The sequence below is a fragment of the Ceratotherium simum genome, chromosome 11 (genome assembly GCF_057802395.1).
Source record: "Ceratotherium simum simum isolate JZ-2026a chromosome 11, ASM5780239v1, whole genome shotgun sequence".
Classification (NCBI taxonomy): domain Eukaryota; kingdom Metazoa; phylum Chordata; class Mammalia; order Perissodactyla; family Rhinocerotidae; genus Ceratotherium; species Ceratotherium simum.
Genome location: NC_141910.1, coordinates 33350189 through 33374804, shown reverse-complemented (window position 1 = coordinate 33374804; position 24616 = coordinate 33350189). Strand labels below are relative to the sequence as shown.

The 24616-nt window shown below is 40.4% G+C and overlaps 1 protein-coding gene across 15 annotated transcripts in view; it reads right to left on the bottom strand.

The window, feature by feature from the left end:
* NRXN1 (neurexin 1) overlaps nt 1–24616 on the bottom strand; it is a 1078564-nt gene that overhangs the window by 384602 nt on the left and 669346 nt on the right. For 4 of the 15 annotated variants that reach the window (XM_087436784.1, XM_087436785.1, XM_004436654.2 and 1 more), the window contains exon 1: nt 17761–18761. The exons of the other annotated variants lie outside the window; for them this stretch is intronic. In XM_087436784.1, the coding sequence (XP_087292910.1) occupies nt 17761–18013 (253 nt within the window). In that variant the 5' untranslated portion in view covers nt 18014–18761. Of the gene's footprint in view, nt 1–17760; nt 18762–24616 lie in introns of those variants that run through there. 15 annotated transcript variants of the gene reach the window in all.

Here is a 24616-nt window from a genome sequence, read left to right as displayed (position 1 = left end):
ACAGTAGAATTCTATTTTTTAAATGTTTAACTATATAAAGACAAAGTACTAAAATAACACACCAAAGTTTTTAGTAGTGCTTATCTCTGGATATTATGATTATGGATGTTGTAATTTTTTTTCTCAAACTTCTCTGTGTTTTCCAAATCTTGTACAGTAATAGTGACAATCAGTAATAATGAATGTTATTTAAAATGTCAATTATCTCTAAATGTCTTAAGAGTTTGACAGAAAAAAATCTAAAGACGTAGGAAGGCTCTTGTTTTCCTTCTTTCATTAATGATGGAGTATTAAAACGGGGCCACGTCCTCTTGCTTTAACCTCTCACTCCCAAGGATATTCACATTAGAAAATCCTTCCTCCCAATACCTTTTCCCCACCTCTTCCAACCTCAACACTATTTTCTCTCCATTTAAAAAATCTCCATAGTAATATAAATTAAGCAAGGGAACATTTTAAACTGTCAGCTTAATGGTGCACATAGGAGTTATGGCTGCTCACAGTTCAAGTAAATTGTAATGAATAAAGTAGCTCAAAAAATAAAAGATATTCTCAAACTATAAATGGAAAACTTGTTCAGTTTCTCAGAGCTTGTTTACTGCCATGGGAGTTACTTGATTTAAAATTCTTCACAAAGAATGGCTTGGATATGGTTAGATTACTCTGACTTTGGGTAACTCATGAATAAAGCTGACAGAAAAGCAGTACAGAGCAAGGGAAGGAATCCAGAACCACCGAGTATTTAACCTTTCTGGGTCTCAGAGTCTTTATTTGTAAAATCAGGGGTGGGAACTAGTTAATCTCTAAAATCCCTCTTACTACTACAACTGTCTGATTCTAGAGATATATTTGTCATCCTTGTAAGGCAAAAAAATAAAGAATTATAACCCAATAATAATGTCATTTTTTGAAAGGTATACATGATTTAAGAAGAAGACCAAGAAAGACAAAGTTCATAAAAGATTTAACACTAAAAAATCACAAACATTAAAGGAGCTGAAACTTGGAAAAGACATTACAAAATCCAGAACATGCTAAGTAGGGTATGATGAAATGTGTGCTGAAATAACACCTGCATCAAAGCTTTCTTGGTCAAAGGAAAAAGTGTTAACCATTAAAAGACTTTTTTACTTAAGGAAAAAAAAAAAGAAATGACATCTTACTTTGCATTATAGACTAAAATAATCCTTTCTAATGATATTGAGAATAGAGGACCAAAGAATGTTTAAATGGAAGGACAAAAGTAGATCGCAGACTGAGATTTTTAAATTGTGTGTGTGCATGTATCCACTTATACACATATGCAGATAACCCTCAAAAGTGTAACTCTACAGCAAAAACAAAGAGTTGGCTGTACGTAGGGACACCCCATTCCATCAAAACAATAGCTATGAGCCTTTAAAGGGAATCTGCTTGTAGTCTACCTCCAATATGAATACTTTTTATGTGTAACAGTCCTTCCTAGGAGAAAGGCAATAGACTTAACAATTTGTTAGTAACCTTGTTAATATTATATCAAGAGCAATTGATCACTAATGTGATGACATCAAGTTTGAGATACCTTCCCACAGCATTCTCCCTGCATCCTCTGGATATAAAACAATCATTTTCTAATCGTTCATTACACAATACATGTTGGAGGCTTACAAAGAGCTAGGTAAAAGACAGTGGTTGAAGATACTACTTGATAATGATGTAAAGTCTTATTCCTCAAAGAGTTGTCCAAGAACCATCTACATTAGAATCTTAAAGTGGATATTTATAAATGCAAATTCTTGAGTCCTACCTCAAATTTACTGAATAGTATCTCTAAGGGTGCACCGAAGCATCTGCACTTTCAATGAGCTTCCTCAGTGATTCTGATATGGTTTAAATTTTAAGAATCATCAGCCTACATCAGCTTAAAGTATTACTAATTCCTAAGTAACTGGGTTACATATATCATAAAAATATTTTTATTCTTCCTAAATAAAATTTATATAGCACTTTACAAACATTATGTCATTTATTCCTCATATAACATGGTTCAATAAGGACAGGGATTGTCATTTTTACCCCATTTTAGAGAGGTCATCCAGCCAGCAACTGGTGGACTGACTCCAAATTTCACGCTATTTCCACATACAACAAATTTTAATAAAAGCTATCAACACAATAAAGAATGAATCTCTAATGGTGGGATCACAGGCAATAGAAGAAACATTTACATGTTTCAGGCTATTCATATAGCTCAAAAATCATACCTTCCTGACTGTGGCTAGCTTTAAAGTCAGTTCCAACTAACAGTATAAACATATTACTGCTTCTACATAAGGAGGCCTTCTAGGAATCATTCTATAAACATTTCAGTATCTGAGTATGTATTTTTGGGCACTATATTAGGTGCCATAGATACAACAAAGACTATATTCCCTGTCCTCAGGGAATTTAATCCAGGGAAATTTGAGCACTATTTTGTAGGGAGTGTTTCTACAAACACATACTTTGAATGTATCTCAGCATAATCTCTAAACAAATTGACAACACCTGGAAGCATTTGCTTTCGCATGGTAGGAGAGATCTCTGCTTTAGGGGGTCTGATGGCCATCTTGCCACCTGGGCATCATTTTTCATATGATTATAAGCAAAATACATTTCCAAAGTGAGACTCCCTTTGTAAGTTTTTTTGTCATCCTTGTGAAAAATCAAATACTTTAATGACTAAGTTTTTGACAAAATACCTGCATTTTCCAAATGCTCTTAAATAATTCCCTACAAGTAACTGGGTGTTTTAATTATATAGAGCTTCTTGTCACTGTTCATCTAAAAAACATTACAGCATTAGTTAAATAAAGATGTATTAATCCTCAGTGTTTTCCCAGGTTGCATGTATACTTCTTTGAGTTATTTCAACAATGATGAAAAGCTAGTGAGTTCATCCTTCAAGCTAGAATCCTTGTTTCTTTTCCAAAAGACAACTCTAACAAGTAACAAGAAAATTAAATCATCACACTAACAAAATGTATTAAAAGCCAATCTCTATTCTAGACCATCTCAGCAAACAACCTTTACTTTTATTTTGTTTTATCTTAAAGGGCCATCAATCTCTTTTACCTTTTTCAACCAGCCCAGGAGGTCCATAGAGACTGGGCCCATTCAGTGGTTCCTTCCCAGAATCCCTGCAGAATCATTAGGCGTAATCATCTCCTTGGGTTTCTAAAGACGGTACACGAATAGCCTGTGCTCACTTATTTGGGCAGCAGAAGCAGCCCTCGACTCTCGGAACCAGCACACTGTATTTAAGTCCTAGCTCTGCCACTTATAAACATGTGACTAAGGCCACTTAAAGTGACCAAGCCACATTGTTTCTCCACCTGCAAAACGGGGCAAAACCTGCCATGCCTAATTTACAAGCTTGTCGTGGGTATCATGTGAGACAAAACATGAGAAACCATTTGTTAATGTTAAGAGCTCTACAAATGTGAAAACGGAAATGAAATCAAACATCTCCCAACTACCAACAGGATGTTAGTTTCCTGTGGAAATTTGTCATGAAGGAAGATCTGTGTCCGTCTAGCCCATCTGACGGTGTAGATGGGGCCTCTGGTGTGTCTGGAAAGCAGTGTAGAATGACAAAGAGATGGTTCTCACCTCTCCTGCAGGTTGCTCTAGGACCCTTGGAAGTTCTCCCTGAGGTATTCGAAAGAACACAAGGAAGGCAGGTTACATTTTAAAGCCCAAGGCAGCAGAATGGATTTGCCAGCCTCTTTCAGGCCCCATGTCCTTGGGCAGACAGTAAGACAATGTCCTACCCCAAGCAGCATGCGCTTGGTAGGCACTTGCTGATTGATTGGTCTCTGCATTCCGGGCACTCACTGGAACAGTGATTTGCCAGCAGAAAGTATGTAAACACCCACATTTTGGTAATTACCTAAATATCTGCATATTGTGAATGAGAAGGCTGAATGAAAGACAGTATGCAAAAACAGCAAGTCAGCTCCCTGCATGTCCTGCCTTTATCATTTTCTCTTTACTGATGTGGGACTTTTCCCAGGAAGGGTGTTAGGACATCCCAAAGGCAAGGAAAGGACGGAGCACTGCCCTGCTCTTGGGGGGCTTTTGGTCTGTATGTGCGTCTGTTTATCACCCAAAAATGTGCTCCTCTCTGGCAGCTCCCAGCCAGCGTCTAGCGATCACAGCATTGTGTTTTACAGCTAAACTAGAAACAGGTCTCTTCTATACTGTCTTTCCCCAGAGCTGAAAAAAAAATTATTTATATTGTTTGATGGGTTGCACATCTAAACAAAACACACATACACAGAGTCATTCATTCAGTGGTCAGACCCAGTCGTCTGGGATGACTAAGAAAAACTGAATTTGCAATCATTGGGTTGTTTAAAACAAAAAGGCACAAGTGGAGTGAAGGAATTTTCTGCTCAGGCTATTTGCTCTTGTTAAGACTGCCTTCCTCCCCACTTACCACATACCCATCTTTCAAAGTTTCTCTGAAGGCTCACCTCCTTCATGAAGCTTTTTCTGATTCTGTTGCTGGAAATTGTTTCGCTGATTTCTAAACACCTACAGTGCCGTAGTGTAGACTGCCAAGGCATGTTCTTTAGGGTCCCTGTCCTCCACATGGTGGGCATTCTATCTGAAAAGTCTCCAGATTCTCCAAAACACTATGGAATGCATAAATGCATGAGGTGGGACCTAGACTAATAAGTCAGCCCTGGAGAAGTCAGGCAATGCTTTCTCCAAGAACACTCTTCACCGTTATATATGTTCTCTAGAAAATCACCTTCATTTAGGGGAAAATTTAAGTTACATAGTTTCATAGATTAAACTTGTTGCTGGCACTCACATTACAATAAGGAAACCTTGGGGAAGGGGCAATAAGGACAATAATTTTCATCTTATCAGCTGCCTGTCTTAAACACATCTTGGTTTGACTGAATTACTCTGATCCTAAGAACTCCTAACTCTTCATATCACCTCAAAGCATATCTTCACACCTTGGGGTGTAGGAGTGATGGGTCGCTCTGTAAAGTGACACCATCTCAAAGTCTACATCATCCCAGGTAATCACATACCTGAAAAAGTTTGCTTCAGACTGACATGAAGTTTTCTCTACCACACAGTCCCCAAAAGAGCCTCTTTTTAGAAAGTGGGGGGAAACAAATCAAGCATAGATATTAAGTTCCTGTTAAAACATTCATTTATTTTAAGAAATTGGCTAGCTAGCTTTTAAAAATAGGTGATTAAATTACAGTTGCTGGGCATTTTCATTTCATTTTGTATTCTGAAATGCTTATGTTCTGTTTAAATGCTAGACTCTCAGCATTTGGCTATGGCATAAGCATCAAAGTAGCCACAGTTTAAAAAGTGACACAGCGATTCTGCGCCAGGAAATGCTGTTTTGCCTATTGACATCTCTTTCAGCTGTAAAACAGCCAGGTAAAGATGGCTTTGTATTTGCTGACATTTTCAGAGGCTGACTGGGCAAAAAAAGGTGGAATCATTTTCCTACGTCTCTTCTCATCATCAATGCCCTCTCCTCCCTCACCCGATCTTAAGGAGGCCTAATCCAAACTCTAAAAGAAGTTTCTAAAACAAAACAAAGTCCAACACTAAGATGCATCAATAGCCTTGGCAGTTCAGCCTTGATGCAGGTTTCCTGGTTTAACTCCCACATGGACAGAGGGCATAAGAATCGTTGGTTTTCTCCATGATATCCTCTTGTTAATATCCATGTCATCCTCTTTTGGATGAATCAAATGCCAGGAAAGGATCTCAGTTTCAACCCCTTGTCTTTACTTAAGGAATCTACCAAATCAATCTAGCATGATAAGAAGACAATCTGTATTAAAAGACTCTGAGGAAAGTCATTTTTATAACTAAACTCAATTCTTCTTGGTTTTTTCCTTAATGGAATCCAGAGCAGAGAAGACCTACTATTGGAGGGAGGTTAATCTATCACTCGAAGAGCAGCAGCCATTTATTAGGTCCTGTGCCGGATGATTACATAAAGTATCTAGTCTTCACAACAACCCTACAGAGTAGATATGATAGGCCCTATTTTACTCTTGAGGAAACTGAGGCTCAGAGAGGTTTAGAAACTTGCCCAAGGTCAGTTAGTGGATACAATGAGATTTAAAAGAGTAATCCTTTATCTCCTTAGGGAATTCCTGTGGGTGTTAATATAGGTGGAATGTATGTAATGCCAGTAAATAAACTGGAATGAAAATTCTGGTGTTAAATTGGAGAAACAAAGGAATCTTTAAGAAAAACGTAATTAATAGATGCAAACTTCAAAGCATTTACCATCCTTCCTGAATGATGCCCCAACTTGTAGTCTAATTAGAAATGAGTGGAAGAGACGTATAAAGCAGTCATATAACACCATGCATATATAACCAGCATAATTTGATTTTTAAAGTCTTCAAGGTTTCATAATTAAGAAACCATAATTAAAATTAGGATAAATACTTAAAGTAGTTTATTAATTGTCAGTCTTTTCTCTATATACTGCCTTCAGAACTCTACAATCTTATTTAACCATTTACAGAGGGATTCCTTTCATCTCATGAGAATATAATCACATAATCAGACACATTGCAACTGTTCCCTTTTAATTGTAAATCATGGCTGCACTTGCAAATTAGTCTATTATCACGGCGGATCTATCAATTTGGTGGGGAATGTATTTGCCAACTAGAATGAAAGAAGTTAATAAACATTGATAAGCATCTTAAATCAATCACTCCTTTACTCTTGATGTGGTGGTGGATATCGAGATTAATAAGTCAGTCAAAACGAAGTGATGAGGAAGATAGGCTCAGGGAGGCCTCGTGATGCCCTGTGTAGTTAACAAGCACAACACTTAAAGACAAATTGGAAGATAAGGATGAGGCACTAAACCTTCAGCAAAATGACTTTCTGGAAATTAAACAAAGTAAATCCAGATATTCATCCTTGGTTGGTCCCTTATGAATCACTGGTGATAAAAGCTGGAGGAGAAAACAAAATGCTCAGTCAGGATAAATTCTGTTTATTGGCACATAATGTAGTGGTTAAGAGCATGGGCTTTGGAGTGAGTAGCTTGGGTTTAAACCCAGGCCCCACAACTTTAGTTTTGTAAGCTTGTCAATTTCTTAACTTTGCTGTGCCTTGATATCCTTATGCGAAGAATGAGAAATTAATAGTACCTACCTCACAGAGTTGCTGTGAGGATTAAATGAGTTGATATTTTGTTAAGAGCTTAGAATAATACCTGATGTATAATGAGCACTAAGTGATTGTTCAATAAATAAATGATGTAATTGGCCATTTACTACCACTTTATGTAGTCCTAGTTCTTTCTCTATATAGCCTTTTTACTGGGGAGAATTAGGATAGTGAAATACACCTACAATATTTAAGTCACTTCCTTACTATAAGCCAAGAGTTGAATTAATTTCTGGTGTAAAGATAATTGAAATTTTTATTTACTTTATTAAAAAGTAAAAGCAAAGTTTTATGTTTAAAATTAAGATGACTGAGGCAAAATTTTTTACTGGCAAGTACAAATAGACTGTTGTTATATATTGTAGTCATTACAAAGGCACCCAGATAATCAATACCTTGTGTATATACTAAAACACAAGGCTTTCGTATAAAGATGTTTATCAGAAAGCCATCGGCAGTGTTCTACTTTTGATTACAGTATGTTAAGTTGTCCATAGCAGCATCAAAAACTCTCTTATCTCACTTAGGACAAGTCCCAAGGAAAAGAAGGAGTGAGGAAACCAAATCTATTATTTGCATATATAACAGCATGTCCAATTAACCACTTTGCTGACAGAGATTAATTTATTATTCATCTTATTCCAGCATATGTTAATTCTTTGACAGTAGACATGAAAAAATGACTGATACAGCACATTGCAATTTTGAAAATGTTAAGTGCGGACTTCAAGGAAGTATAGCTTAGAGTGTTAAGAAAAATCTCATTACTTCAACTTTGGAAAGATGTAATGTAGAAAATGGTCAATTTTCAATGAGTACATAGGCATAAATAGTCCAATGTGGCAAAATTTCCAGAAATCAATATGGAAGATAAAATAAGTAGACTACTGAATAATGCTCTGCAAAACGAATAGAGAGTTCAGTTTCTATAATACACTTTCCAGGCAAAAATTCGCAGAGGTATTTAAATTAATCATGCTTCAGTGTTATTTCTCTGTACCAGATTATAACATACTTGATAACTGAAAAGGATAAACTACATATGAAATGACATAGATTCAAACTTCAAACTAGAGTATTTATCAGATTAACAAAGACAAAATCTAGAAAAACTTGAAATGGAAGTTCATCAGGAAAACTACACGTCTTTAAAACATCCTGCTGCATGCCAACTAAAGGTGCTAACTGGATAGTATCAGAGTACCTTTGACACTGAGCATCCATATTTGTCCGGAATGTATTTTTTAGAACAGCATCACAATCACTCATAGTGATGTGCTTTATGCTGTGTAACTATCCACACTTCAGATAATTCAATCTTAATGTAAAATTAGAGACTTCAGAATCCAAAATCATCACAGTTTTAAGAAGCATCAAAAATACCACTTCTCTTTTGCAGCTCTGAATCCTGTAGTCATCTAGAAAAATATGCCATGATGACCAGATGGTAACTAACAGCAAAGACAGGCTGAACCACATAAATAATTACATGTTCCAATGTTAGTTCAATGGCAAGCCAGATAATCAAAACAACCGTGTAGAAGTAATGGCCAAGTCAGTAAATGTCACTGCCTTCTATTTTACTACATGTTAAAAATCACTTCCCTACCATTTACTTAAAAGTTTTGCTTCTTTCTAGTTGCTAATTTTCACATATAGCATAATACTTTCTCTCATCAATTATATGAAAAGAAAAACACCAAACACGTACATGAACATATAGTAAAGTATCCAATCTTGCTTTTAAAAAATGTGGGTCACGTTATATAATACATTTAAACTGGAGATCCCATAGCCAAAAAACGTCTAACGTTTTGAATTTCACAATAAATATGGCTGCAATAGAAAATTCATGTAAAACTTAACGTGTACATAACCAATGTATCTTGAAAGAAGACTACAGAAACATCTTTCTACACCACCTCAGTTCCAATTTGCAAATCCCATATATACTAAGTTCACACAATTGACAAAGCAGGTTCTTCCTATCTGCCTATATACTTGCTGATTAAAAGGAAGTTTGTCCAGGAATCATCATATTTTCATCATAAAATATTTTATTCTAATTGTTATTATTTGATTAATAACATCATTTATCAATGCCTAAGTATAATGCTTTAAGTTAAATTTGAAAACGGCCCTCATTTATTAGTCCATTCTCACCATACTACTTTTTTTTCAGCTAAGTATCAAAATGTAATATTAACTAAAATTCCTTCTACTAGAATGTAGATATATATTTCACATCCATAGTCACTTGAAATTCTTAATAACTATATGAGTTAGCTACTTTTTTTGGCTAATTTTATGCTGAATGAAGAAACAATTTTTTTGCAAAGTGAATTGGAAAATGATGACACTGGGATAAAATTCAGGGCATCTAAACTCAAATGCAGTATTCTTTTCAAAACGCTGCCTCTTATATTCTAGTGGAAAGCCAAAAGGACTACAGCTACTTATTAATTAAGTGACCCTGGCAGAATCATCATCTCTCTAAATCTGTTTCCTTGTCAGCAGAATGGTGATTCTCAGTCCTGCCAGGGTTATGACGATGATTAAGTGAGACACTGTACGTGAGGGTGCTGCGGAAATATATACTTAAAATATAGCTGTTTTGACTAAGTTGTGTCAAAAGCTTAAGGGAATTCACGGTTATGTGATCAACACTGAAAAGAATCTTGCATTTTGTGAAAGAATGGAATATTTAAAAAGGCTATTACCACGTTCTTTGTGGAGAGAGAATCTACACCCTACACAGACCAAAAAGGACTGGGCAAAAAGACCAAGTAAAGGAAGTAGGTGCTTTTCTAAGAGATTTTCCTTAGAGCCTCAGTTGAGAGACAAGTATTAGGCAAGTACCCTGAGCTCGACCCCCACACCGTGGTTCCTGCGCACCTCAGGAAGCCACCTCTAACCAATGATGAAGACAACTGGCTTAAGGGACCCGAATATAATATAATCTGTACAAAAATATCTCCAGTAACAGTACGTTTAGAATCAATAAGGCTCCGGGAAAAGACAAGAGCGTGAGGATTTTAAGAGATCCTTATTACCAAAGGAATCTTAGAATTCAAAGTTGGAAATGATCTTAGTCTAATTAAAAAAAAAAGCATATGAATGACAAAATAATATAAAAAGTGATGCTCAACATTATTATTGAGATCGTTAACACCTCAAAAAACCAACTGTGGGGCCGGCCCCGTGGCTTAGCGGTTAAGCGTGCGCACTCCACTGCTGGCAGCCCGGGTTCGGATCCCAGGAGCGCACGACGCACCGCTTCTCCGGCCATGCTGAGGCCGCGTCCCACATACAGCAACTAGAAGGATGTGCAGCTATGACATACAACTATCTACTGGGGCTTTGGGGGGAAAATAAATAAATAAATAAATAAAATCTTTAAAAAAAAAAAAAAAAACCGTGTCTTTCATTAAAAAGAGGCATACAATGTGGTATAAACAAGGCCTTGATGGCTGACTATGGTGATTGACAACAGCAGAGCAAAGACGGTTTTCTCTTCAAGAACTAAGTTTGTTTGCTCTATTCTCTTCTCAAAGACCAAAGCTTTAATCACCTAAAAAGAACTGCCTTAGGTTATACAGTGTTCACCCGAAACTGTGAAGGAATTAGCACAGGACCTTCCCCCAACCCACTACTGAAGCATAGGTTTCCTTAGAAGACTATTTATTCTAAATGAGGAGGAAGGTGAGTTAGAAGATATAGGTTCTACTTCCAACTCGGCTATTAATTTGCTGTGACTCTATGAGTCCAGTTCACTCATATTATTAAAAGCTCTGTTTTCACACCTATAAAAAGAAAGGAATGTGCTCCTCAAACTTTAGAGCTAGAAGAGAACTGATATTCAAAGCTGTAACTGAATTCCAGAAGTCATGCAATTAATAACTGGCTGAATCAGAACTAGAACTCAGGTCTCCTGATTTCAAGGTCTGGTTTTTCCACTACGTGTCTTCTCTCTGAAATCTCTTCTAATTTTTTTAAATTTTATTTTATCATGGTAAGAACACTTAATGTGAGATCTATCCTTTTAATAAATTTTGAAGTGTACGAAACAGTATTGTTAACTATAGGCACAATGTTGTACAGCAAATTTCTAGAACTTACTCATCTTATATAACTGAAACTTTATGTCCATTGATTAGCAACTCCTCATTTCCTCTTTCCCCAACCCCTGGTGACCACCATTCCCCTCTCTTATGCTATGAGTTTGACTATTTTAGATATCTTATATAAGTGAGGGGGCTGGCCCCATGGTTTGGCGGTTGGGTGCTCGCACTCCGCTACTGGCGGCCGGGGTTCGGATCTCGGGCACGTACCAATGCACCGCTTCTCCGGCCATGCTGAGGCCACGTCCCACATACAGCAACTAGAAGGATGTGCAACTATGACACACAACTATCTACTGGGGCTTTGGGGGAAAAAAAAAAGGAGGAGGATTGGCAATAGATGTTAGCTCAGAGTTGGTCTTCCTCAGCAAAAAGAGGAGGATTAGCATGGATGTTAGCTCAGGGCTGATCTTCCCCACAAAAAAATAAATAAATAGATATCTTATATAAGTGGAATTATGCAGTATTTGTCTTTCTGTGACTGGTTTATTTCACTCAGCATAGTGTCCTCAAAGTTCATCCGTGTTATCACATACTGCAGAATATCCTTCTTTTTTAAGCTTGAATAATATTCCATCGTATGTATATACCACATTTTCTTTATCCGTTCAATCAAAACCACAGTGAGATATCACCATACACCTATTAAGATGGCTATAATCAAAACGATAAGTTTTGAGGAGGATGTGGAGAAATTGGAACCCTTGTACACTGTGGGTGGGAAGGGAAAATGGTGCAACCACTATAAAAAACAGTATGGAAGTTCCTTGAAAAGTTAAAAATAGAATTACCATATGATCCAGGAAGCCACTTCTGGTTATTTATTCAAAAGAACTGAAATCAGGATTTCAAAGAGATATTAGCAGTCCCACGTTCACTGTAGCACTCTTCACAATAGCCAAGATGTGGAAACAACCTAAGTGTCTAATTTTTTTTTAAGCAAACATTTATTTGGGGCCTATTATAGCCTGGGAACTTATCAAATTCATGGTTTCATTTATTCTTCAGTGAGATGTAACTCATTATATTTTCCTTTTATGGATTGAGAAAACAATCTTAGTGAGGATAAGTAGCTTAGTAAATTTACACAATGCTAGTAAGTTGCAGTGGCCAAATTCTCACATAGATATGTTTCTGACAATTATCTTCACCAAACCAAGCTGTCTCAGTTATTTATACTTTAGTGTAAATTTAAATCAATGAATCCCTTGTCTTAAATACATTTGCAAAACTAGCCTTATCTCTATTTGAAAAATAAAAAAGACTTTAGGTTTTTCTTTGTTTATTTATTTTTCCCCCAAAGCCCCAGTAGATAGTTGTATGTCATAGCTGCACATCCTTCTAGTTGCTGTATGTGGGACGCGGCCTCAGCATGGCCGGAAAAGCGGTCAGGAAAGTCGGTGCGCGCCCAGGATCCGAACCTGGGCCGCTAGCAGTGAAGAGCACGCACTTAACCGCTAAGCCACGGGGCCGGCCCAACACTTTAGGATTTGTTAGAGGAAGTTTATGCAGCAACTTGGTGGAAAGCAATTGCGCAAGGAGCTCTTTCAAATCATTAATATTAAAGGACAAATATTAAGTGATATAGATAAAATTACCTATTTTGATGTCTTTATCAGATCATTTCACGTTGAGTCCCAGACGACTGCTACATATACCTAAACTTTATGTTTTTTGCACTATGCTTGGAGGCTAGCGGTTTTTAAAGAGCAAGTTTTGTTTGTTTTTTTAAAGGTTAACTCTTTTTAACAATAGCTTAGAGTTTGAGAACTAAATTGTAAACTTTTTTGATGGTCATGCCTTGGGTATCTTGGCTCCTCCTCTCTCACCTCTGCTCCCATTATCCCCATTATCATCTGGTCTTCCACAGTAGCTGGTGCACAAACACAAAAAAAACGCACATATTATGTATTTACCAAATGAATGAATGAACAATCTAAGAAATAAATATATTAAAGTTGAGAGCAACCACAAATTACCGTAGAATCTTGAAATATGAGGACCATGATCGATTCAAAGATTCTTCCAGAAATATTAGCTGGCCATCTTGTCCAAAACAGCATTGCAGTGATGCACATTTTTGTCCCAGAAGCAAAAGGAAGGAAGAGGCGTGGGGTAGGAATGTCTCTTTCAAGCAGCATATGCATAGCCAAAAATGTTCTGGGTCACACATATGAATTAATTACCAGAAAAGCTAAATTTTTCTTCAACGCAAGAAAGTCAAGTATACTGTAAAAGGTTTTGCTAATTCTCTTGGTTGCTAGACAAAACAGCAAAGTGATCAGTCTATCAAACAGCAACCTCCTGTCTCCGAGAAAAACAAAAGAAAAACCAAAATCTCCTCACCAAAACCAATGAAGTGATCCATGGGACACCAGTGAGGTGCCATCAGCCTCTCTTATAGTATTCATTATTGTTAATGCATGCTGGAAGCAAAATGCTAGGCCATGATCCTTGTAATGATCTCTACTCCAAGAGATCAGCCACTAAAACACATGGGGGACCCTCTCAGTTCAAGTTCCAAAACCTCTGAGCTCATGGAATTGCTGTGGGCTAAAGGCCACAAAGCCTTGATTCTAATTCCCCTTTGACTCTGATCAGAGATTTGGCTTCATTTTTTGATGCATCTATGGTATGCCTCAGTATGCCTACAAGTAAAATGATATTCAAACTCCCCCCAAAACCCACCACTCCTCTTAGAAGTTTAGTATGTGTACCAAAGTGCCTCAGAAAGAGAAACGTTATTAATTCAAGATATAATTATTATCCTTATATAGCAGCATTGGGCTACCGCAATTACAGACCACACTTTTAAAATCTGTTAACATTCCCTTCTGGGAAAGCCCTTTTGCTCTTTAATAGTATAAGCTAATCAGGGAAGTATAATTTCCGGAGCTCATATTTGTGGGAGGAGAATGGCTGGCACCGGTGTGCTCAGTTCTATGATGGTCTTCTCCTTCCTTTATCTCCTGAAATTATCGAGAGGCTCTAACCTAATTTTCGAAAGTACGCAGAGGTACTCAGGAAAGCCAGGAACAGAGATGGGAACCTGAGCATTGTACTGACATCATTCTGTGCTCGGCACATATGGCACATCACTAAAGCAATACTGAGCATACTGGTCTATTCTGAACTCTTACTGGCTTTAAGTGGCATTCTTAATTAAAAGCAGGCTCGCTTCTTATTATTTATAGTCACACAGTTCTCCATTTATTTAACTGGGAAAAATATAATTTTTCCATGGAGGTATTTTCATCCTTTATATTTTTAAGTACATGCAAAATAAAATGGGATCCTGCAGTGATCTCAAAACCTGCTTCTCATATGCATTTTTTAAAAATCCCCATCATAATCTTTGCAACTGGGTCAGCTTGCACCAAGATGCTCAGGGTCGCCATGAGCGCTATCTGTTCCCTGCAATCCTTGTAAGTGACACCTCATAATAGTGCAAATTAAGCATGGCATGATGAGAAAATGAAGAAGAATGAACTTGGATCATCAACCCAGCAGTTTTCAAAACATAGAGGGTAGACTCAATTTGATTCCCTAAAATACACCACACATGATTTTTCTTTTACATATTCAAGCATATACATGCTTTCCCTATTATGAGAAACACTTCTTATGATTCCAAGAAATTCTAATATAACCAACTAGCCCAGCTCATTTCTTCATCTACATATGTATCTTTGCAATAGTCTCAAATTTTGAACTAAATCTCATTTATACCTGCCTTGATCTTCAGCTAGGAATTTATCTTACTGTTATTCACCTTTGTGCTTTCCCTTCACCCTCAACTGTTACACTCAAAGACTGTTTCCTTATGGGCCCTTTGTCTAATTCGCTTAATATTCAGGGAGTTTATTGACCCAACAAGTTCAACATCACCTCTTTCTTATTAGATTTCTTTTAAGCCATCACCCTGCCCTGCTCTCAGCCCCTCTGCATTCCCACCTCACTCATCTCTCTCCATCCCCCACTCTCAGAGGCTTATCTCATCCTTAATGTTCTTTGATTGTTCTCTAGCCAGAGTTAATTCTTGCTTTTCAAGGGAGGGAAGGGATGAAGTATGAAAAATTCACACCCTACTTTTATTTGGCAGAGGTTGGCTCCTGACAGGTAAGTTTGCTCCTCTGATTTAAAAAAACAAAAAGCAGAAAGCTTCCTCCAAAAGAGTCTGTGCAAGGAGGATGGGGAGAGTTTCAAAAACCAGCAAATATGACCATACAGTAGAACCTTTGAAGGAAAGAGTAAGCTCTCAAGCCCCCCAAAAAAAGTAGTTCTCTAGCCCATTCTCCACCAACCGCTGCTCATACACAGTTTTCTGCACTATCCTTTCTTTTCTCTTTTTCAGTGGTAGGTGGGCCTGGTTTTACATTCACAAGCAGAGACAATCACTGTACTCTGGAGGGAAAGAAATGTTGGTGGAGACCAGCAGACGGCGCCAGACTGGGGTGGAAGCTGCAGTGGTCTGGGAAGGAGCGCCGACTCTGCGGCAGGGCCCCCTTGCTGCTCTCCGCTCCCCACCTCCCGGGGCGCTCTCCCCATTCAGCCGCCTCATCCCTCGGAAGAGGCAGAGCCACAGAAAAGGAGAAGTTAATATGCATAAGAGATTATTAGCTAGGCTCTTCCCACTGGTACAATTAGGCGTCCCACCCCCTCGCATACCCCCATCTGGCTCACCGCACCCACCCACGCTCTGTCTGCCCCTCCTGCGCCCTGGCTCGCCTCCCTCCCCCGGGACTCACACAGTTCTACACAAAGGCAAGGCAGTGAATGAGAGCTGCACCCAGGTAAAGGCAGCAACAAGCTCCTAGAATACTGTGAGCCAGTGGTGAGAGCAACAGAAACTGCTTACTGTTTCAGAAGCATCTCTCTTACTCTTAGCTAAGAAGCCCGGGTTCGGGGCATCACTCCGGTGGCCATCCCAGCCACTCTTAACTGGAGAGAGTTCTTGAGAGGGACCCGGGGGAACGAAGGGACCCACAGTGAGGTGTGTCCCTATGCCACTCCTAAAGAGGAGTTGCCAAGGCGATTTGTTCTCTCTTCACTTAGGTTAAGCTATAGCTTCTCATGTCTAACCAGAATTATCCCCAGGTAGCAAGCCGGTCCCTGGGGAAGCGGGCCATCGTGGTATAACCAGCAGCTGCTCAGGGGAGAGGAACCGCCTAGGGAAAAGGGCAAAGGATCCAGAGCTGAACCAAGTCTGAAAGACGAAGGGGCCCTTCAGGGAAAGGGGGTAAAGGGATATAAAAAAGAGTGTCCACAACTTCCACCCTGCTTTTTAAAAAGTAGCAGACTTTACACCGAGGGGGAAGAAAGATTGGGAATGGGCTCACAAAAACTGTTTGATGTTTTATTTATTCGCAGTTCAGGGAATCTGAAATAGGCATTTATCTGAAGATGAGAGGAACCTGGCCTTAGATCTTTGGTCACTCTGGAGAAGAAACCTGCCAACCAAGGCTTTTCTCCACACACTGCTCTTGACAAAGGAACCCAGGGTAAGGAGAATAGCTTTTCTCTGCTCTAAATTCTCCTCCTCCAGGCAGACCTCCTGACTTAGACCAGCCAGCACTGACCCACCTATCCTCCCTGGGAAGCACTAAATTCTGAGGAAGGAAGAAGCAGGACCTACTTTATCCCAACAGCCTTCAGACATGATCCTAAGGGAGTGGGTTTGGGTAGCCAGGCCTCTCTCTGCTCTATTTAGAAAATAACTCAGCACAAGCACCAAAAAAAAGAAGTGTACGGGTATGTGGAGTGGGGTAAGGGGGATGATGTTCAGAGGTCCCCTTGGAGCCTGGTAGGGCCTGGCCGGAGTAGGAGAGGGTGCCTCGGTTACCTTCCTACCCTCTCCAATTAAGGGAGGAGGTGGGGGCAGAAGGGATGGGCCTCCTGTTGAGTGAGTCCCAGGACGACAGCTCCCCTGTCACTGGAGTCTGTGCACACTTTGGAGGAATGTGCGGGCTGCAACCTCTCCCTCCCCCAGGCCAGGGAAAATGGGCAGGAGGTGGGGCAGTGCGCACAGCACAGACAAAAGGTTCTGCAGAGCCCTCCTCTCTCTGGCGCTCAGGTCCCTCAGCTGAGCGAGGCGCCCCATCCGGCCACACCGAGTGACCTTCTGGCTAGTAACGCCCCCTTCCCGCGGGGACCAGGCGCACGGCCAGGGATGGTCCTTCAATAGGTGCCCACGTCTCTCTCCCGGCACCCCGACAAGAAACGCCCCTCCCACCCCTCACCACAAACACCCGCGACGCCTTCCCCATCCCCTTTCTATTGTCTTCAAAGAGATAAGTGGCTCCCACCAAACACACCCAAATGCACCTCCCTTTCTCGCCCTCCCATTTCTCTGAGCCTTAGGGGCCGAGAAGCGAGCGCAGGGTTGAAAGAGGGGAGCGAGGGAGTAACCCGCGAGAACTTGGCATCGCAGACCCACCGTGTCCGCCTCGCAAGGATGCCGGTGACCTGTAGATTGCAATAGGCACTGAATGATGCTTGCTGCTGCCATGGAAATGGTGGATGTGGTGCGCTCCCAAACTGGACGCCCCCCATGCCACTCCTAGGAGGCCGCTGAGGGTGAGCGGGACTATCCAGAGCAGGGCCAGGCGCCCTCCTGTGCCGCCACCGCCGCCGCCGCCGCCTCCGGGCGAGCCTAGCTCGGCGCCGCACCGGAGCATCCTCTGGTACATGGCGGGGCGCCCGCCCAGGGGCAGCCGCCGCGGGAGGCAAAGTTTGGGGCGCGGAGAAGGGAGAGGGCGCCGGGGAGCGGGCGGCACAGGGTGGGCTGCGGGGTCGGCAACCTCACCGCGCCAGGGCACCCATCCTCTCCCTCCTTCGGACAGTCTTCTCGGGGTCCTGGAGTCCGCCGTGCCTTGCACCCCAAAGAATCCGAAACATAGCCGAGGCGAATGCAGCTGATGGGGGCTTGTCCGGAAAGGCAGCCCCGGGGAACAGCAAGCGCGGAGCGGGCGGCTGCTCCCAGATTTCCAGGACTCCAGGTTCTCGAGAGATACTCCCAAAGAGTTTCGGGCGAGAGTGCGTGCCGGGGGGTGGGGAGCGGGGAAATTGTTTAAAGCTCCTCCCGGAGGGTCCTCACTTCTACATGACAGCCATCCACCGCGAATCCACTAGGTAAATCCGTTTAGCATCGTGTGTGAGGACTGGGGAGGCCACTTCGCCGGCCCAACCTCCTTTCAAGGGAGAAGCAGACCCCATGCAATCGAGGCGCCTCTTCCCTCCATTCAGCCCCGGCCGGCTCGCCCGCTCGCGCCAGCCTCCCCCGGGCAGCGCGCGGAGCAGCAGCGCGCATCGCCTGCTCCCGAGGCAATCTCCGCGTCCGCTGCCTCCTGACACTTACGCCCGGCGAGGGGTTCAGAGGCAAGAGTGCACCCTTATGAAGGAAGCCGGGATCGAACGGGGGAAAGAGAACTGAGAAAAAGAAGCAGCAGACGAAGGGGGAGATAGAAAAAGAAAAAGGAAAAAAGAAAAAAGAAAAGAAAAACCACACAGGCTGGTGAAGCGAGGGGCTCTATGCAAATCTGCAGTCTCCAAACAGCAAATCACCGAAGCTCGGATGCAATGCAGAGGACGAGCCTATGTAACGAGGGAGGCTGGTCTAGCTTCCCACAAAAATCGCCCTGCTTTGCCTCTCCCATGCATTCTCCACACATCAAAGGGACACGTGTACCGCGATGCGGGGAACACCTAAAAAGCAACTCTCCCTCCTCTACCAGGTGATCCCTCCGTCTGAATTACAATGGCAAATGGCACCCTTCCTCTACCCCTATGGTTTAGATGTAACCAGTGTCTGGAGAGCTCTTAAAAGGGAAAGAATTCGGCTCTTTTTATTGGACCAAACTTGTTCTGCCAGGTGTTCAAACCCAATCTGCTAAATATGGCTTGACACCATCTACTCAAGCATCAGTTTTGATGATCTGTTAATTACACATATTACTCCTAACAAAGAGTCCTTGTTCCCACTACAATATTATATCTCATATAAGGCCGTGGAAGTGCAGGGCACCAAAACACACAAGGAGGAAAAAGGATGAGTGAATTTGGCAGCTGAGGAAGAGACAGAAAAAGGGAGAATGAAAGGGAGAAAGAAGACAGGTTGGAAAGAGAACAGTAGAGGAGAGAAACAGTATGAATGAGATTGCTTGTATTTCAGTCAAACATTTTAGGGATGTTTAAGAAGCCCCAAGACCTCTACAGAAGCCCAGCTGTGATGATCTTATATAAGGATGGAGTTCTTCCTTTCTCTCATCCTGTCTCATAACGAAAATAGCATCCGAAACAAAAATTCCTAAATCTAGTGCCCCCAAGGAAGAAAGGACATTTATATTCTATTGGTGAAATGCAGTGTCTTTAACTGGAAGCTATGCATCCTGGATGAAAGACCAGCAAAACCAATACACACCTAAGAGTAAAAATCTAGCACAGCAAGTGCACTTGACAAGGAGGACTACAGTTACTGAGACTAGCAGGTAAGATTGAAACACTCCTCGGTTTCCAAAAGATGACAGCAACTATGACACGTCTAGTGGCCGGACTTTTTTTGTCTTTATTCCTATTTAAAGACAAAGGAAAACAACTCTGAACAGGCACTACTTTCCACAGGCTCCTCACTGTCTAATCCCTTATATCAACAAATAAAAAGTCATGTATTGAAAAAAATAATAATTCTAGGATTTGATTCAAATTAGCCACTCACCCAAGTGGCCATCTAGACTTGTATATTGCTTCCTGGTCCATTCAAAGAGTTAACCCTGGGACTCTGAGGGTCACTATGTAAACAGTGTCCAGGCACCACCAAATCAAATCTGTAGGAATCCAACATCTGACATTGTTGTCAAAAGTTTACATGGTTCTACTAAAAAGATAATTCTTCAGCAGCTCCCTAATTGAAATGGCTTAGAAAGTGCTTTTATCTATTTAAATATGCCATATCTGTCTCCCAACTTCCCACAGCTGCTCAAAGACCAACAGAACCCAAATCCAGCGCCTTCCACTATGTACTGTTCCCACTCTTATCCCTGGGCCATTTCCTCTTCGTTTCATTATTTTTTAGCATATGTACTTTAATTCACAGTCAAGGGTTGTGAGTATTCATTTTTAAAATAGCAAGCAGAGCTTCAAAAGGAAAAGTAGAGGAAAATCCACAGTGTGGTTTTAGGACTCCAGGTTCCTATTCTGAGTTTTATATTTCCTAGTGTTAGTGTGGATACAGCAGTGGATTAGGAGGTAGGAAACCTGTGCTGCAGTCTTGGCGCTGCCATTTACTGGTTATGTCACATTAGTTACTTAGCCTTTTCCTGAGGCTCCGTGGCTTCCTTTATAAAATAGTCATGTTCCTATCTTTCCTAACAATCCCACAGGGCAGGAAGGATATGATGTAATATTTAATGTGAGAGTGCTTTAAAATATATCAAATGCTCCCTACAATTAAGGCATTATGTCTTTCCTCCCATACAGGTCTAACATATTCAAGCTGATTAGCCTACACCAATCATTCAGTTCCCTTCTATCTATAGGAAACGTAGAGCATTGCATTATTCTTCAATACCCTCATGTACAGTGTTGATCTGTCCTTCCCTCCCCAAGTAGATGGATTCCTGAAGGGGAGCGGAGTCAAATCTTCATTTGTACTCCCTCTAGTGCCCAGCATATGTGAAATGTAAGTTTCTTAGTACATACAGTCAATTCTCATTATTCCCAGTAATTATGGTCTAAACAGTCACCGGCAACACTAAATTAGTGAATACTGAACCACTGCTCCTACAGGTTAGGTTCCTGGAACATTTTCATCCACTGATCAATATATAACCTTGTTTTATGTGTTTTTCTGTTTAAAGACACCTTATTTAATATATATTGTTGGTTCATTAACATTGAAATCATAGCCAACATCACTATTATAACTTAAGCCTGAATGAAGCTTATCTGACATACCTATTTCCTCTGTGTATCACAGCCTTCTTGTGCTTAGGAACATTACACAGCACTTTAACACTATGTTTAGGGGTCATTTTAAACAGCAAAATCACCAACAAAAAGCACAAAAATGTGAAAAACATGGCACTATATAGACCACAAGAAGGACACTTGTTTACAGTATGAAAGCTGAAACAAGCAGGCAGAGTGTTGCCTTGTGTGACCTCAGCTGGGAACATGGGTGTCAGGGACTCAAATTTTTTGCCACTCTGCTGTGTGTTAATGAACACCATGGTGCCATGGGTATTGATTTAGGGGTTACGAATTTTAGTGAGGAGGTGAATTCATATCTGTGAATAAAGGGGATTGACTATATTTGTTATTCTTTTGATTAATAGGGAAGGACTGAGCTGGGAATTTGGAGAGAGATTTGTATAAATTAAAGCAATAGGAATAGAATAAATATAGATTCTGATGAACATTCCAAAGACCATTCAATGAAGAAGAGGCTCCGCTGTCTGTCTTATATTGTCTGGCGCCTAGGGAGATAAAGGCAGGGTTAGGGAAAGGATAGACTAGAAATCTCAGTTTTACTGGAGTCTCAAGAGCTAAAGAAGAAATATTTATGGCTGCCTTGAAAGAAGAAATTGTAGCCGTAGTATTTCAGGCAGATGTCTAGGGCACCTTTGTGATACCTAGGAGGTGCTGGGGTGGATACTATGATACTGATGCTGCAATATTTGTTATAAAAGATTGTAATTTGGTGGAACAAGGAGCAATTCTCTGTCCAGAGAGTGGAGAAAAGTCTGTGAGCAAACACCTGCCTGTTCTGGATAGAGCAAATAAAGCTTGTGCTAGTCTTTGTGTCTCTTCAGCTGGTCAGTCCTTGTGGTTGGAATTGCATTACTGAAAGGAAACTGAGGCAGCATCTGATAAATTGTTCATAGGTCACCGAAGAATTGGTTGGAGGAGACATGGTACTCAGCTGCCTGTAATTTACCTTTCAATATTTCAGCATAGACAGTGTGATATGAATGTGTGTTAGTGTTGTTCTGTATCCCAGGAGAGATGGTTGCCTATATCAGGAATTTATGCTCCTACATCTCAGCCAGAATTATAGAGCCAGAGGTGGCTTCTAGAAGCCTTGAGCTATCATTATCTCCAATCATGATATGACTTTGTTCATTAATTATGATGTATGTTGGAAATAGGCTATCATTGGTGAAATAAATGGCTTGTCAATTGGTGTAATGGAGGTTAGGAGTGGGTTCTCTTTGATGAAATCATTAACATTCAAGATATGTGGATTGGCCGAAATATTTTATGGACATGTTTTCCTTCTACTTGAATAGAGTATGTAAATCTAAGAGGTCTTTCACCCTTTACTGTAAGAAACGGTGCCATAATAATAGTAATAATAAGAATTAACACATTTGTAACTGGCACAACTCTGAGAGATGTAAATGTATTAGCTCATTTAATCATCACAAAACCATATGAAGTAGGTGCTATTATTGATTCCTAACAGATCTTAGTTGCCTAATTCTCACAGATGATGAGCTGGATGCTGCCACTGAAATAATGCCATATTTGCTTCAGGGGAATATTTTTTGGAAGACATTTTTCAGGCACCTAAAAGAACCAAGAGCTGGAACTTCATAAAGCTTCCAGAACAGGGTATAAGATTTCGTGCCTACTTATTAATAAGTGTCTGTTTCTGTAGCAGAAGTTGGTCTGCATCTTCCATTTGCTACGACCTGTACTTGTGAGAACTCTTCGAAGATGGTTAACCCTCACCTGCCTCTAACAACTATGGCAACTGAGATCTACCAAAAGAACCTAATAGCTGTGGATGGGAAATTGTCCCAGGCCATTCACAGCTGAAGATTTATAATGAATAAGAAGGCAAGTAGCCTAAGTCAGACAACAGTGCTAAGAAATGGCAGATGGGTTTGAAAGCTGAGGGGACAAAACAAAGGAAATGGAAGGAGAGAAGAGGAGAGTGAGTGGAAGGGGAAGTGTGTGGAGAAACGGAAAAGGAGAGGTCGTTTCAAATTATTTTTTCGTATTCCAAAAATCAACCCTTCTGTCTCAAGAAACAGGATGGTTGTCAGGCAGACACTTTCAACCTTTTCGTGTTTTTCTTAAACTTAATTGGAAATTCTTACATCTCGGTATTAACACTAAAAGCAGCAGAGGAGAAGTATATTAAAACCCACAGGCACCACCAATCTTTTAAAAATTAAAAATGAGGAGAGTGTCAGTCGTGCATTTTGCATTTTTACTGGTGTCAGCACAAAGAACAGGCAAGCAGGCCCCACATACCCATGTACCTGCATTTCTGAGTTGGGACTGAGAGAGAGTAAAGAGGGAGAGACTCAGAAGAGGGTGTTGTCTGTGAAGTTGTAAAGATAAACCTTTGATCCTGTTACCTTTCTGGATTATTGCAGGTCCCTAAGGGTATTCTAAGAAAAGATCAGAATAGAAGAGTAAGAGCACTGAGAACAAAACAAAAAAAAAAGAACAAAAAAAAAAGAAAGAAAGATAAAAAGAAAAGAAATGCCAGGGCTAAAAGCATCCCTGGAGATCTCGCAGTGCAATCTCTTTATTATTCAGATGATAAACTTGAGGCCCACAGAAGTGATAATGTTACAGAAAAGTCAGGTTTATCTATGAAGAGTTTACTTATCTGGGAGTGCACTTTCATCTCCCACCACTCATAATTCAGTCATCGATGTTGACTGGTGAATTCGGTCAATGTAACCATTACCTAGAACCTCCATGTTGATATAACAAATAAGGGGGAGTAGTGGGAACCCACCATGAGCCAACACGGTACCTAATTCACTTAAATTAAAGCCTGGATGTACAGTTTGATTTAATAGATTTACTCAGTCAAGGTTAGTTGTGTTTGGGACTGAAGTATTTTATGGTCTCTATCTTTTCTTGTCCTATTTAATAAAAATTTCATTTACGATATCATACGTAAAATTTGTTGCCTAAGCGCCAAGGCAGGGTCATAGAGATTTCTCTATAACTGCATCTTTGAGTATTGTGGGCATTGCTTTGGCACCAACCAATCATATGCTATCTTTCAAACACCGTCATATTGTTTGTACAGTTATATTTCAACCAAGTTGTGTTGCTGACAATGTCTTCCATAGGTTCATGTTCTTTTGATTTTAACGTATTCACAATGTAGTGGGAGAACATAACACTATATGTAATGGAATTGGATCAGTTCCTAAAATATATTAAGCACTAAATATAAGTTATTATCATTATTCATATGTACATGTTTTAGATAGGTGCTAAAGACATAATAAGCTGTAATGTGATTTTTAATTTAGCCCCATTCC